Here is a 16,742-nt window from a genome sequence, read left to right as displayed (position 1 = left end):
AATAATCATTTTAGTAAAATTTTAATACTATTTTTTTGGAAAATATAAAAAATTATTAAAAAAAGGTATTTTCTTTTTTCTTTTTTTATAAAAAGTTTCAAAAAATTTTCTTAAATTAATAACTTTAAGACACCCATTAACTCTCCCCTTCTTTTTAAATACCACAAATTTTTCAATATTTTCATGTTTTGTTGGAATGTAGGAATTAGGATACATAGTACACGTGAAGTTCTGGGAATGAGATACAAAATGACATTTCATTGAAGTGCCAAAATGTTTTGAGAAAGTTATGTCAATGACATTTTGTACTAATTAAGCTTAGGTTTCAACGAGGAATTCTGAGTTTCTGATCATCCCAAGGTATTGAAAGGCAGAGAATATGTGCCTATGGTTTAGCAATGAAAGAAGCAAACAAATATGCTGATACTTTACGAGGGGAGGGACCAAGCTTCAGCACTTTTTGTCTTTTGTGGACAATTTGTATGGTAATTGACTCTATTTTGTACGTGCTATTTATCTTTCTAGAAAAGAAGAGAGAGAACGGCTGAAACGTAGTCATTCCTCATTCGACTACAGCGTATAACTCATTAAAAAAACAAAAAAAAAAAAAATGACACGTGGTATAACAAAGAAACAAGGTACTCCCTAACATGTAAAAAGTGATGCTGACACATGGTCAAACAAAGAAATAAGGGGACCCACTCATTCCCGCACGTAAATTTAGACCGGGTGTGGATTTTGGTGCAATGTACAAAAGGGTTGTTTAGTCATTAGCTACTATTTCTGTTCAAATGTACAATAATGTGTAAAAAACATTAGCCTCTACAAAATGCTCCCCTAGGCCCTAACTGACACATCTCATTTTTTGCTTTTGTTTAATACTAGTAAGGATTGCACCGTATCGTATCAAAAAAAAAAGTAAGGATTGCACGTGCTGTTGTGAGATAAATTAAGAAAGAATTTTTTTTTGAAGTAGTATCAAACTATGTATTTAAATTTAGAATTGTTATTTAATATATGGCTATATATTTAGATGATAATTTCTTAAGAGAATGTATTTGGTATCAAATGATACCATGTTAGCGGTATCAAAATTCAATAACTAAGAGACATGTTAGTAAAAAAATAATTAACCCACTAACAATAAAAACATGTATTAATGGGTAGTTATTTTTGCACATATGTCTTTCATTTATTAGATTTTGATATGGATGACGTGGTATCATTTGATACAAAATACTTTTTCATTTCTTAAAACCTTTTTTTTTTTTTTTTTTGAGAAGGACTTAGAACCTATTTACTGAAGGTAGTATCTACTCAAAAAAAAAAAAAAAAATCTATTAAGAATAATAACAAATGTCATTATCTTCTAACAATTAATAACTAAGTTTTGATAAAACATTGTCACAATATTTAAATTTTCGCAATAAATAATGACATATGCTACAATTGAAACTCTTCATCAAACTAAATACCTAGAACCATTTGCAATGAATATATTGTTATTCATACTTCCTTCTTTATCATTTTATTTTATGAGCATAACTACGATACTTAGCTTACTTAATTTTTAATGAACACCTTTTTAAGTAAGAAAACAAATAAAAAAGAACAAAATAACAAAAGACACATGTCACTGAAGTTTCTATTAGATAAAATTATAAATATAGAAAATTTAAACCACTAATAAATTAGTGTTCTCTAGGCAACAAATAGAATACCATACATCACCATTTTTACTTTCTAAGTATGACTAACACATAAAATTCAAAATACACAAGGAAAATTTTTAAGACATTAAAATTTAATGAGGCATTTTAGTTATTGCACAATGAAATATTCTAGGAATTATAAGATTTTGTTAGGGTTTAACTAAGAGAGTAACAATAGGGACTATATACTTGTCTACAAAATAAAAAAGGAGGAAATTATTCAACTTTAAAATTGGAGGGGATGAAACTACTCCAAACATAAAGGGGGAAAGTACTTTTTTCCATAATTCTTTTTTGTTGGTAAAACTATGTATGTTTTACTTTGAACAATGTGTTAAAAAAAATGTTAGCCCAAGAAAACTGTCCGTAAAACTATGAATTTTGGCTTAACAAATTGGCTAAAAAAAAAAATCAAGAACACAATAAATGTCATGATATTTTCTCAATACATTTATTTTAGCTATAGTGGGTCTTGATATGATATTTTATAATTTTATTTTAGAGTAATGCTACATCCACAACTTTTTCACAACAAATTCTAGGTGGTAAATTGTTATTGGTTTTTAATTGGGAAAACCACTTTAAACTATGCATTAAAAACAACAACAAACAAAAAACCAACAAAAGAAAATTGTGCATGAAACAATGAATTTTTGTTCACCAAATTTGACTAAACCAAAAAAAAAGTCTAAGAACACAACTGATAGGTCAAGAATGTATTGACACCTTGTGATGAGTTAACCAATTAATTAGCCAAGTTAATTAATTAATTCAATTAGCATGCAATAAGCGTGATAGCACAAACAAATCACCAACTAAGTTAAAATGCAGCAGAAAATAAATTGACACGATGATTTGTTTACGAATGGGGAAAACCTACATGGCAAAAACCCCACTAGGTGATTTTAAGGTCACCACTCCCAAGAATTCACTATTATCACAACAAGCAGTTACAAGTAAAGGAATCTCAATACCTTATACCAACCTACAGTTGAACCCTTACCCCAATACCCAATTGGACTTGTTCTGTAGTGACAATCTCTTCTTTCAATGCACGGCTCCTAGTACGTCACTAATCAATTCGATGCGCAGATCCCAGTATGCGGCTTACTCACCAACTTGAGAAGGATGTTGGCTGCAAAGTTCTTCAGTTCATCAATACGATGAAGATCACGAAACTCCTTAGTTACAAAATCCTACGATGTACAAAGACAGCAGTTTCTTGAATAAAAAGATGAATTAGGGCATATGTCTCTGATTCACAATATACTTGTTAAAAACTTTTGCATTAAGTTGCATCAGCTGTGACGGCCTTTAAAACAATCTTTATATATGTTTAAGGTTGTGAGAAAAGAAAGCTCAAACATCTATACACAGATTGGAGTGAAATCAGATTTGAAAAACTGATTTTCTTAAATCTTGACAGATAACCTAGCTGTCGAGCATCGAGCTTAAACAGCCTTTTAAACCTCGATAAATACTAGTTGTCGAGCTAGCTATCAAGTTTTAAAATCCAACACTTCTTCACTTGATTTTTGGACAGACTTGCATGGTTTTAACACTTGAACTTGAAACCTTGTTCCTTGAAGTATTAAACACATCCAAGATCTACCCAGTTACAAGTAAAGTGCATTTTGTCAAAGAATTAGTCAATTCTATATTGACATATGTTCCTAACATGATTCACATATGTCCTAAAAACAACAAATTATCACAATATTTTCACAATACCATTATTTTCAGCTGTGGTAAGTTTCATAAGAAATTCTAGTTGGCAAGTTGTTACTGATTTTAAAATGGACCCACGACTGACATCACTTTTTTATCCGTCAATAGTAGCTTACCTATGATTTGTTGTGAAATTAATGTGAAAATGTTGTGGACTTAGCATTTTTTATATTTGATCTGTAAAATACTGAGATCTTAACAATTGGGAAAATATTGTGATAACAATAAGTGTTACAACATTTTCACAAAACATTTATTTTCAGTTATGGTTGGTCATAGTCTCATATTTTTATTTCGACTTATAAAAAGTTGACACCTCAATAATTGTAAAAATATTATGAAATTTGTTATGTCAGTATAACAATATATATGCAAGCTCACATAAATAAATAAATATATTTTTTTTAAAAGAGCACAAATCAATGACTGGAAATAATAATAATAATAATAATGAACAGTACATATTAAACAAACCAAAAAATACTGTAGCTTTTACACATTCACCCAACAAATGTTACAATATTTTCACAAAACATTTATTTTTAATTGTTGTTGGTCATAGTTTCATATTTTTTATTTTATTTCGATCTATAAGAAATTAACACCTCAATAATTATGAAAATATTGTGAAATTCATTGTGTCAGTATAACAATATATATGCCAACTCATATAAATATTTAAAGGGAAAAAAAAAAAGCACAAATGGAACAGATGACTAAAAAATATATATAAAAATAAAAGGAGAAAAAAAAAATAAAGCACTGTAGCTACAGTGCCAATTGAACAAACCAAAGTGGCATTGTTTGTGCATTGGCGCTTTTTATATATAGACAATGGTGAAAAAACTTGTGAACAAAATTTGTGTGTAGTATAAACATGAAAGCATGTTATATACGACCTAGCAAGTATTTAGAGCCCTTAACACAAACTTTTACGACTAAGTTAATTTTATCATTAAACTAATCCATAGTCGAAGTGTAAGTGACTTAGAAAATTTCCAAACTACACTACACAAGCATAATATAATAAGCTAAAGGAAATAGAGAGAAAAACAAGTAAACCACACATAACACCACAAGTGTTATGAAAGCGGAAAACCTGAGCCCTGAGTGTAAAAGCTTTTCCCCCGACCGCCCATCAGAAATCTCCACTAGTCAAGATAGTTGCAGTACATAAGGACACAATGAACCCTCTAAGCCCAAACTCCTACATGTACTTGAGCCTTCCAAGCTCCAGCTACCAACCAACTTCTTCGAGTCCTTTCTCCTCCTAGCTTACCAAAGACCCTCCATTGAAGCTCCAATGGAATCACCACCAATGAAGATTGGATTTAGGATGTGGTTTCTTACATTTCCTTAGCTATTCACTCACTCACAATTAAGTGTTTGTGGATGAGGATTGTGTTTATAGAATCTCTATCAATGGAATGAAAGAGATGGATAATGGAGATGGAAACTTGGTTTTTCTCTAAGGAAAAAGTTCTCTCTTTTCATACAAAGGAATGGCTTCACTCTCTTGGCACCCTTAGGGTTTTTAGAGTTTGTTCAATACTTATCTAAAGCCTCTTGCCATACTGTAGACACCGCATTTTGTACCCCTTACGAGTCGAGTTTCCGTTCCTTAATGATGTTAGAATTTTAAAGCCTAAGGTTGGTTTAGAGCCCGATCAAATTAAAATTGACTTAAGGAAAGTATTTGTGGAAAATATTACTTATTTTTGGAAGAATAAATCTATTTTTGGAAAAGAAATGCCACTGAACCCTAGGGCATGCGTACGCATCCATGCATATGCACACACATGCTCAAGCTCTACATGCGTATGCTTCATGTATGTGTACACGAACACGGGCATACATGCACATGCTAGGGTTCCAAAAACCAATATGGAAAATTTTTCTGTATTAAAACTTGACTTGGAACAAATCTCACATGGTCTAGGACCACCCCAAACCCCTATTTTCGACTATATAAAGCCTAAAATGGTTGCTTTTTAGAGGAGGACGAATTCTGGTGGTAAAACATATAAGATTCACTAGAAAATAGTGAATCAAAGAGGAAGTTTTTCATAAAACATCCTCAAGTCAAATTTTGTTTGATTGGGACCTATTCTACTCTTGATCTTTAAGTTCTAAGTTTACTAACTCATTTTTGAATTGGTTGTGACTAGATTGACTGAGGAGAATGGTCAAAATCAAGCTCTAAAAGAGTTCTAGCGTTGAGGTAAATTTTCTAACTTTGGCTCTTCACTTTTCTTTGATTTTTCTTTATTTATATACGTTTTTATATACTCTAATACGTTTTTTAGTTTAGGTTTATTTTGTGTTTATATTTGAAGCATGTTAGGTTATTAGATTTCTTGCTTTCTGAGTTTCCGTTCTGCAGTTTTTGGATTAGGGTTCTTGTAGTATGCATACGCATACAATTGGGCTGTGCACGCATGACCTATGTATGCGCACACATACTCAAACCTAGCTAGAAACCCTAATTCTATTTTGTTTTTGTTTTTCTTTTGTCATGTTCACATGTTTAACCACTGTTTAACATTTTTTGTCTGTCTTTGAGTCTCTACTTCTTTGTTTTATTTTTGTTTGTTTTATCTCTTTTATGCTTATAGGTTTTTAGATTGTTTGAATACCATGAACATGCATAAATATGAACATGCATTGATGCATAGGTGCTGTGTTGCAATGAGGTAAGTGAGATAAATTATGCATTTACATAAACATGCATTGTTTGAATATAACCTTGGTTTGATTAAGGAACATGAATATGCTTAGTTTGAATGCTATGCCTTTGATGTTAAGATGCCTTTACATGTTTGTTTGATTATGTTTCATGATGTTTTTGCCCTTGGGTTATGTATGTTATGATGCCATGATAGGTGAATGCTAGGTTTTGGGATGATTATGCCATATGTTTAGATGCCTGCTAGAGTGTGTGTGTGAGTTAGAATAATAATATTGAACTTACCTTTAATGAGATTAAGATTTGGAACACAATGAGTGGAAGTCAACCCATGGGTCAAGTGGGGTTGGGTGACTAACACCTTCCCATCCCTATACATAAACTCCGGACACGTGCTCTAGTAAAAGATCAATCCTTTCACGAAGGGCGCTACATTTATGGTTGCAAAACCTAATCTAGGTGGCGACTCCATTATTTTTCTACGCCATGGTCCACCCTAGGCCAAGGCGTACTTCCCATAGATCCATCACGCGCGCTTGCTCCCACACACGCCTCACAACTATATGTGTGTGTCCTGGCAGAATGGTAGTGGTAGGTGCAATTATAGAGTACAGAGATCGTGCAACTCGTAACCTGTTCACCTCTTAAGGTCACAAGATGGTCGCGAGGTGCACAATTGTACTCTTAAACAAACACCTGCCACATGGACTTCGCAGGCAGCTTAGATCATGAGATGGTTGCCTCCAACCCGTGAGATTTCTAATTGATGTAGCTTTCAGTCTTCAAGGAGAGGCTCAAGTACACTATCCCAACTTACATGAAAACCTAAAAAACAATATATCACCAATAAAGTGCATTACAAATAAACTTTTGTCACTAAATAAAGCCAGCACGTAACATGACTTCTCAAAAAAAAGTCACAATAATTTGATAATTTTACAACATTTTTAAATTAGTTTATCATCTCCCACATAGACCTACCATAATTTACAATTTTTTTAATAACCACATATGAGCTGATAGATTAGGGAAACTTGTGAATTTTTGTTGTGTCCTTGAAGGCTTTCACAGCGTTGATTTTTATCTTGTCCCACTTTTTCACAATTCTCTTACTATATTTTAATTAGTAGGTCCCATATTTTACAAAAAATAATAAATAAATAAAACTACATTAGCTTACTATTATTTATTTTTTGTCATTAACATCTATTAATATTTTTTTTATTAATTTTGCTTTTGATCTTGCCCCTAAACTAAAATCCTGGTTCAATCACAAATTCCTCTTGTACGAGAGTCATTTAGCAACTATGTATATGAGTCAATTGCAAAAAGGGGTTTGCTCTTATTATATACTTGAACAATTATTCCTACTCAAAAATTTAATCATGAATATTATAGTTTAGTCCATGTTTATATCATTAATAATCCCATAGAATCTTTAAGGGTTTTTTTCAAAAAAATTAAAAAAAAAAAACCATATAAGTCCTGAATAAAAAATGTAGTAGCTAGTATATTAATTGGCTATTTGCACGTGTGCACTTGGCGGAGTCTTCCAGAACAGCTATCAACAACTACACTAGATAAATACATAAAAGTCTATTTTTTATGTTCTCCCTGCATTGAGTCAAACATGACATGATTATTAATATTTATTAGCAGCCTATAGTGACCAGTTGACTAAGAGTGCCAACTTTTTTATTTCATTTCTATACATTAACATCCTCATTTGTAGTTTCTCAAAAAAAAAATATCCTCATTTGTCATTATCCTTCTATCCTAGAACTTTATTGCACAAATGGTATACAACTCATTCACCTAGCTCTTGAGCCTGAGAGATGGCAGCTGTGGTTCCTGACTCCTCCCCTGATTCCATATTTGGCAAGGAAAATGGTATTCACCCTCCCAAACAGCTCGATGCTGGAGCTTTGTTTGTCCTCAAATCCAAAGGTTTGTAAGTTCTTTTCTTTTCCCCCAGTTCACAACAGATCTTTCAAATGCTTTCATTAGCACTTCATGACCACTCTAGGAGAACTTTGACCTGTTGATATAGAGCTTCACATGTTGCAACAGTACATGACAAATTTTCCCTTTTTTTATTCTGTACTTTCTAGCTTCATGTAGTAATATATTCTAAATATGAGTAATGATGATTGGTCCTAAACTATGTAATATTCTAAGGTTTGGTGTAAATTTTGTGGTATCATTAGGATCATGGTTGCACTGCGGATACCATTTAACCACATCAATCGTAGCACCGGTGCTTCTGAGTCTTCCCTTTGCTCTAAGCTTGCTAGGCTGGGTTGGAGGAGTTGTATGCTTAATCCTTGCAGGTTTGGTAACTTTCTATTCCTACAATCTTCTATCTGCGGTTTTGGAACACCATGCACAACTTGGTCAGCGCCAGCTTCGGTATAGGGATGTGGCTAGTGATGTTTTAGGTGGGTATATAATATATATGATTCTATTTTGTACACTGCTTATAATATATATGCCATTTCCTTCTTTATGCCAACTTTTTCTTCCATGTTCAAGATATTAGAGAAACAATTAAAAACCTTTTTAAGATTTCAAGGGAATTTTGATTTGGAAAAAGAACCAATACTTAATGATTTTTCTTTTCCTGCTGGGTTTATAATGAAAATAAATTGTTAGTTTTATGCATTTCCTCTCTTTTTTTTTATATTTTTTTCTGTGTAATTGAGGCTTTGGTACCTGATGCTAAATTGTCCAAGATATATATGTTGGCATTGGCAGGACCTAGATGGGGCAAATATGTTGTTGGGCCACTTCAATTTGGGATATGCTATGGCGCAGTTGTGGCTGGCAGCCTTCTGGGAGGGCAGAGCCTTAAGGTCAGTTGTGTCAGTTTACCACGGTTATTATTATGATACTCTTACATTCATTTTATTTTTTTAATATTCATTTTCATGTTTTAAAATGTTTAAATATATCGGTATTAATTGTGAATATTGTGTAAAATAGTGAATATAAACAGGTGTAAAATAATATTTTTCCATATCAATTTGGGAGATGTGATTAAATTCATTATATAGTTTATTATTGGGGATACTTAATTGATTCTCTACTTAAATTTACTAGTAAACATCTCTAATTAATTCTCTCTCTCTCTCTCTCTCTTTCTCTCTCCTTTTTTTTTTTTTGTTGATAATTTGATAGTTAGGGGTAGAAAAATTTGAATATTAAATGTCTCTGTTGAAAACATCTGAAGGTGCCAGTTAGGTTACAAAACTCTTAACTTTAACCATAATTATTCAATTCTCTATATCCCATTATAAATTTAATTATTGAAATCTAGTATTATTTAAGAATTGAAAGGAAACATCACTTCTAAAGTATGGAATAATGACTTAAGATTCATATAGGAGATATAGGGAGTGTTTGGTACATGTTTTTAAACAATAATTTTCAGTTTTTAAATAACATTACACATATTTCCATACAATTTTTCACCCACACGTATTTTCACACATGTTTTCAAACAACAATTTTCAGTTTTTAAGTGCATCTACCAAACAATCCCTAGTGTTCAAATTCCCTTTTTCCATTCTTGTAAGGATTGAATTATATTTTTTTTTAAAACAATATGCGAAATTGTCAAGAACAACTCCATTTCCAGAGTATGTACATCCAAATTTGTCCTTAGCGTTTGAAACAGAAAAGTATTTAAGATACCTCTCCGTACAGGAGCTTGCTTCAGGATAATAAATTTAACACTCAAGAATAAAATATCAAATAATTTCTAATAAATTTCTCCACATTTAAATAGAGTACACGAATAATTTATCCAAAAAAAAAAAAAAAAAAAAAAAAAAAAAAAAAAAAAAAAAAAAAAAAGAAGAGAGTTTGATGCAGATTGGTTGAAGGAGAAGAAAATATTTTATGTGTTTTTCTTTTTGTAGTGGAATTAGGATTTATTTTCTTTTTCAAGTTCAACTAAAATCATTTTCTTAGTAATGCAACATAGTAATAGGCATGTAGAAGCAGAATATGTAACATACAATACTACAACTCTTCCATAAAACCTAAATTCTATGAGAACACTAGACTAATAAGCAAAATAATAGAGAAAACTGGTCTAACAAACATTTATTTTCTTCACACCTATAAGCTGAAAAGCATGAATGCATGATAAAGAAAAGTCAAGATTCCATCTCCACTTTGCTCATGCTTTATACTTATTTTCTTCACACCTTTCTTTTAGTCAAACATGCAAACACACCCATACTAACACATGTACGACTTTTTAATGAAACTGAAATTTTTTTATTAAAAGTATTATAGATAAATGTGAAAATTAGCTAAAATAGTACAGTGAGACCCATAAATAACACAAAAAGTACAGTAAAACTTATGAATAATTGCAAAAATAAACCGAATGGTAAAATAAATTGACAAAAATAATCTTTGTCAAATAGTCACATAAAATGTTTTTTCAAGGCAATCACCGCCCAATTGAGTCAGTCATTATCATTTTGTTATCAAGGGAATTTGTTTTGGATCTAAAAAATTTGTGGTTATAAATAGCATTAAGGCCCTATTTGGTAGAGTTTTTAAACAACTCTTTTTTAGTTTTTAAATAACATTACACACATTTCTACACACTTTTTCACCCATACATGTTTCAAAAAACTACAAATAACATTACTCAAACTTCTCTACCAAATAAGCCTAGTCACAAACAACCTTTTTTTAGACTAATTTAGTTATATATGGGTAGAAAACATTATGTTTTACTGAACTACTTTTAAAAGATCACCTCTTTATTCTTCTTGATTTATATTTGCTAAGTCATCCACTGCAGATTATGATTCTTATAGACTTTCATCTATCTAAATACTTACTTAGTAGCATGGTGATTCATTTATATAAAACTTTTACTCCAAGCACACACAATGGAGCCATAGGCAATGAAGTGAAATCCAAACCATGAAATAATTTTTTCTAATAATTCAGCAGATATTGTGTAAAAGGAAAAACATAACACAACTGCAACACATAAGAGGAACAGAGGATCAAAAGGCTTGAACCTCTACAACACAAACAGACTATATCAAACTACAGAAATTACATGGATATGATCTTGTAGGTAATTATACTGAGACTGACAAATTAAGCAAATAATAACAAATTCATTAAATTTCCGCAGTTTTATTCCTTCAACATAACTTTCTTGCCATTTTTGGAAAATATTAGAGGTTTGCAATGATGAAAATTCCAAGGCACGGTGCCTTGCTTAATTTTATAAATCCGAGTCCAAGAACTCTTCACCCCATATTCTTTCATGAACCACACATCATTATACTTCAAGAAAGAATTCACTATAAAACAGAGATAACCTCCTAAAACTGTTGAGTTAGCATAAGCTTTGACACTAGGCCGTTTGGCAGAGGAGTTTGAGTAGTATTATTTGTAATTTTTTGAAATACATGTAAGTGAAAAAATATGTAAAAATATGTATAATATTGTTTAAAAAGTGAAGATGAGTATTTGAAACACCCTACCAAACAGACCCTATATTGTTGAATAAAAGACTAAACAAAGAGATTTTATTTAAAACTTAACTCTTTGAATTACACACTTCACAAGCACTATTATTGCATCAATACACACACGGCACTATTACAATCACAAGCACTATTATTGCATCAATGCACACACGGCACTGTTACAATCACACATTATCCTAAGAGTGAAATATTAATGAGTGCCCTTAAGACACTGGTTAAAAATTAAGAAAGTTTTTATGGAAAAAAGAAAAAAAAATCAATTAATGTTTTGACAACTTTTTTCATTTTCCATAAAAATAATGTCAAAACTTTTCTAAAATGGATTCTTAACTAAGGCACTCGTTAGCATAACCCATCCTCGAATAGGCTTAACACCTTACGCCTTACCCCTAGACACCTACTGACACCATAGCTCTCCTTTATTGACTTTGCTTCACTTCTCTTTAATTTACTTCACCTATCACTGGACTTCTCTTCACCTCACACACTTCACCTTACACGTCTTTCACACCTCTCATGCTAGAGCACCCATAGCAGATGTGGGATATGTGCCAAATGCTAAATATTTGGCACATATCCCACACCAAACCAAGTTTGACCCCATTTATCAGATGTTGTAAATGTTATATTTTTTACAACTTGCTACAGTATAATCACAAATATGCAACTGTACGGTAAGATGTGGTATATTAGGTTTATAAATTTTTTATTTCTCTTTCACTCTCAACAACTGTACGGTACGTTGAGATTTGAAAGAAAGAATAAAATGTTACTGTTGAACAAATAATAAAAAAATAATAAAATAAGAATTAAAAAGAATAAAGAAATAATATTTAAATGAAGTGGTAAAAATATAGAACATCTGATAAATGAGATATTGTAAAATAATGTGATAAAATAATAAAGTAGACTTTTAAATTGACAAAATGACATAATTTTTATAATACCTGCTACGGATGCTCTTATGTCGGTTAAGAGAACCGACTTTGAATCTTCTAGCTTCATCTTTTTAAATACTTTATTTACCAAGCTTTTAGTCTATTCTATAAACATGTGGCTGAGATTAACTTATGGAGGATGTTCTAGAGATTGTGTGAGACGTTCTAGGAGTTTCTAGAGAGAGGCAGTATTGATTTTTAACAAAAACCACCAAAGACTTGAAATTTCTCAGTGGCAAGATCAAAAGCAAGAAGAGACTCTGGTCGGGTTTAATATGAAGGCCCACATGGAGGAGCAATTAACCAATGTATAGCTCCATTCAAGGATGCCGAACTCGGAACATATGGAGCACTCCTTCATTTTCCAACAACGTGATCTAAGACTATATACCTTGACTTCAAAGTCTAATAGCGGCGTTATCTTCTTTAGAAAATTCAACTATCCTCACCACCTTATAATCATCATTATGTGGATCATGGCCAAATGCAAAATTGGGCCTTCGAGAACCAGAATAATCTCTAGGATCATTATGTGGATTCCAAATTGCAATCTCTATATCTCAAACGTGAATGCAAACCAAACCGTGACAGTAGTCCAAGATATTGGTTTTGTAATTTGGTTGGCATAGTGGCATGGGAATTTGCACAGCCTTGCCAAACCCATTATTGTTGTCGAGGAAAGGGACCGAGAAGTAACGATCGGTTGGATAGAAGTCATGTTCCTTGAGGATGAAGGCTTGATCTTTGTTGGTCTCGATGGAGCGCTTAAGGTGCAACTTGACGAAGTCAGGGTCCTTGATTAAGGAATACCATTGTTTGGAAATGCTGAGGAAGCGTACTAGAGACTTGACGGGTAATCGGGATAGTATTTTGGTGATTAGCTCTAGCTGAATATAAGACACCATGGAAGAGATTTTTTTTTTTTTTTTCTTTTTTTTTTTTTTCCTGGGTAGTGAATAGTGTTAGATTACTCAAATTAGTGTTGTTATTTCAAGATTCGGGGGATTTAAACAACAGTTTTTGCTGTTTAAATAATTAGGTTCATGAATTTTTTCTGGTCGTCCAATTTCTCTTTTCACTTTTTTGGGTTCAGGGATTTTGCTTTTGCAAGCCAAACTGGATTTTTAGATTAGTTTGCCCTCTTGCCTAGAAAAAAAAAAGTATTCTTAACATATTTTTTTAAAAGAAAAAAATTTTAAAAAAAATCACTAAATTCCTATTGCCTCTATTCCTTTGCTTCTTTTTTTCATCAATCACCTCACAATTTCTCTGTTTTAAATTATAGATATAGTTTTTGTTTTTATTTTTACTTAACTTAACTAATTAAAACAAGTAGATAAAAATAAATAATCCCAAACAAATACATTTGTAAAACAAATATCTAAGACACTTTTTGTATTTAAAGCACAAAAAACAACACATATGATAGAAATAACTTATTTTTTTGTTACATAAAAAATGATAAGGATGTAATCGTCGGTAGAAATCATATATATGAGTGTAATCATAATAGTTTACTTTTTTTTATGAGAAATCAATCATTATCTTATTTAGAGTATTCTATTACACATTTATTTTTCTTTCTAATTAAAGTTTTAAAATGAAAAAAGAAAAAGAAAAAAAAGATATAACATGCAGTGCTGTAGTTGACGGTATATACAATGAAATACTAAGCGTTAGAAAGAGAATTTTTAATTCACTGGAAAGGGATGACAAGTCAAATCCACTCTTTTAGTTGAATATGATAATTTATAGGGAGTGCGTACTTTTAAGATATGTTCTAACTTTCTAACTTTATTTTTTCATTTAATTGTTGGTAAATTTTGAATCTAAGACCTACCAAATCTCACATGACCAAGTAATTTTCTTTGCTTGGTTGATATAGGCTAGAAACTTTACTAATTAAGCTAGTTGATATGCACAAATATTAATCCTTTTATCACCACAAGGTAAAAGAAGATAAGTTATTCATCTCAAAACAAATAATAATGAAATGTCTAGAGAAAATTAGATTCTCCATTTGGACTATAATCTAGACAATGAAAAAGATCATAATGAAACTCCGAGAACAGATTTCATATACAAAATGCTCTGTTTTTCTTGTCACTAACTCTTAATTTTTCTTTTTGGCAGTTCATTTACTTGCTCCATAACCCAAATGGGACTATGAAGCTTTACCAGTTTATTAGTATGTTTGGAGTATTTATGCTGTTTTTAGCACAAATTCCATCCTTTCACTCGCTGAGGCATATCAATCTTGTCTCTCTAGCCCTTTGCCTTGCTTTCAGTGCTTGTGTCACAGCCGGTACCATACATGTCGGTGAGACTTCAGCACCACAAGTTACATGAAAACATGTCTCCGAATATGAATATCACAGACATTGAGACATACACTGCTTTTACAGGATATTCCAAGAATGCTCCTACTAGGGACTATTCCTTAAATAGCTCCGGAGTAAATCGTGTTTTTGGTGGTGTTAATGCTGTTTCAATCATTGCCACTACATATGCCTGTGGAATTATTCCGGAAATACAGGTTTAGTTCTGCCCCTGCAATAATTTGTTGCCAAGAAAAAAAATTTGAGAAAAGAAAGAAAAAACAAATCCTATTTTATTCCCCTTTCTTTATTTTGAGCTTGTATATACAAACTGAAATTCCAGTTAAATTGTGATATAACTTGCATCTAACTCCGATTATAGTATGAAAGAAAGTATCTCTTGTAACAGTTCTATCAAGTCTAATAGCACAATGAAAGAATATATACCATACGATTCAATTTTCTGTTCTTTAGTCAAAATTGGTCTCACCAACTTTCCATTCATTGGGTTAATTCATTGATGACTTGTATAACTGTTAACAAAAATACTTTCTCCCAATGTGTAGATCAAAGTTAGATTCTGTATACTTCAATGCCAATGATTATAAGTGAGAAATAGAACTAGGTTGCCTTATATTTCTTCCATTCACAGGCAACCATAGCTCCTCCAGTCAAGGGTAAAATGCTCAAAGGTTTATGCGTCTGTTACTCTGTTATACTCGTGACTTATTTCAGCGTTGCAATCTCTGGGTATTGGGCATTTGGCAATCAGGCTATGGGGACTGTTCTTTCAAATTTTATGGGTAATGGACAGCCTTTGCTACCAACTTGGTTTCTCTTGATGACCAATATTTTCATTCTTCTGCAAATATCAGCTGTCACAGTGGTAAGTCCAACTCAAATATTTAGCTTGATAATGCCAAAAAATTAAACTGATGTTTACAATTTTCAGACATTTGTATATTATGTTATTGACTTAGCACCAATCATATTCATTGTCATGTCGGTCTGTAAACTTCACAATCCTTCCCTCAAATCTGGCAGCATTAACTTTCATGACTATATTACAAATTGGTTAAAATGCAGGTTTACTTGCAACCAACAAATGAAGTGTTTGAAAAGTGGTTTGCAGACCCCAAAATGGATCAGTTTTCCTATCGTAACGTTGTGCCAAGGTTGATTTCCCGGTCAATATCAGTGATTATAGGTTCATTAATTGCGGCTATGCTACCGTTCTTTGGAGATATCATGGCAGTTTTTGGGGCATTTGGATGTATTCCTCTAGATTTTATTTTCCCCATGGTTGTCTACAATGTGACTTTCAAGCCCTCAAAGCGTGGCCTTGTTTTTTGGGGTAACACCTTCATTGCAGTGGCATCTACAGCTTTGTCCATCGTAGGTGCAATAGCATCAGTTCGACAAATAGTTATCGATGCCAAAACATATCGTTTGTTTGCTAACTAGTAAGTTGCCCGTGCAATGCATAGATAATGTTGTAATGTTTTATGTAAATTTGTTTTTTGGAGAATGTTATACATATATTATAGCATATTTGTTATAAAAATTTGTTAGTAATGAGTTCATCATTAGAAGCAACAATTATATATTGCACATACATATCTATTATAATTATTCTGTTCAAGTAATGAGCAAAAAAAAAAAAAAAACAACAACATTGGAGTAATATTGTATAACAAAAGTTGATAAAAGCATATTAATTCATTTTATATTATTGATCTTTATCCCCTTCCTACTAATAGTGAAAGCCCCAAGTATTTCTCATGATGTCTGACTATCTCGACCCCTAATCGGATAAAGGATCAGGTGGGAAG

The 16,742-nt window shown here is 31.9% G+C and overlaps 1 protein-coding gene across 1 annotated transcript; it reads left to right on the top strand.

The window, feature by feature from the left end:
• The first annotated feature begins 7,889 nt into the window (after positions 1-7,889).
• LOC115983811 (GABA transporter 1-like) lies at positions 7,890-16,454 on the top strand. Its single transcript, XM_031106634.1, has 7 exons — positions 7,890-8,073; positions 8,334-8,564; positions 8,881-8,978; positions 14,726-14,912; positions 14,998-15,128; positions 15,563-15,796; positions 15,997-16,454. The coding sequence occupies exons 1-7, from the start codon at positions 7,962-7,964 to the stop codon at positions 16,372-16,374; spliced, it is 1,371 nt and encodes a 456-aa protein (XP_030962494.1). The 5' UTR covers positions 7,890-7,961; the 3' UTR covers positions 16,375-16,454.
• Positions 16,455-16,742: the final 288 nt, after the last annotated feature.

The sequence above is a fragment of the Quercus lobata genome, chromosome 4 (assembly GCF_001633185.2).
Source record: "Quercus lobata isolate SW786 chromosome 4, ValleyOak3.0 Primary Assembly, whole genome shotgun sequence".
Lineage (NCBI taxonomy): Eukaryota > Viridiplantae > Streptophyta > Magnoliopsida > Fagales > Fagaceae > Quercus > Quercus lobata.
Note: the sequence above shows the minus strand (reverse complement) of the source record. Positions and strands in the feature narration are given on the sequence as shown.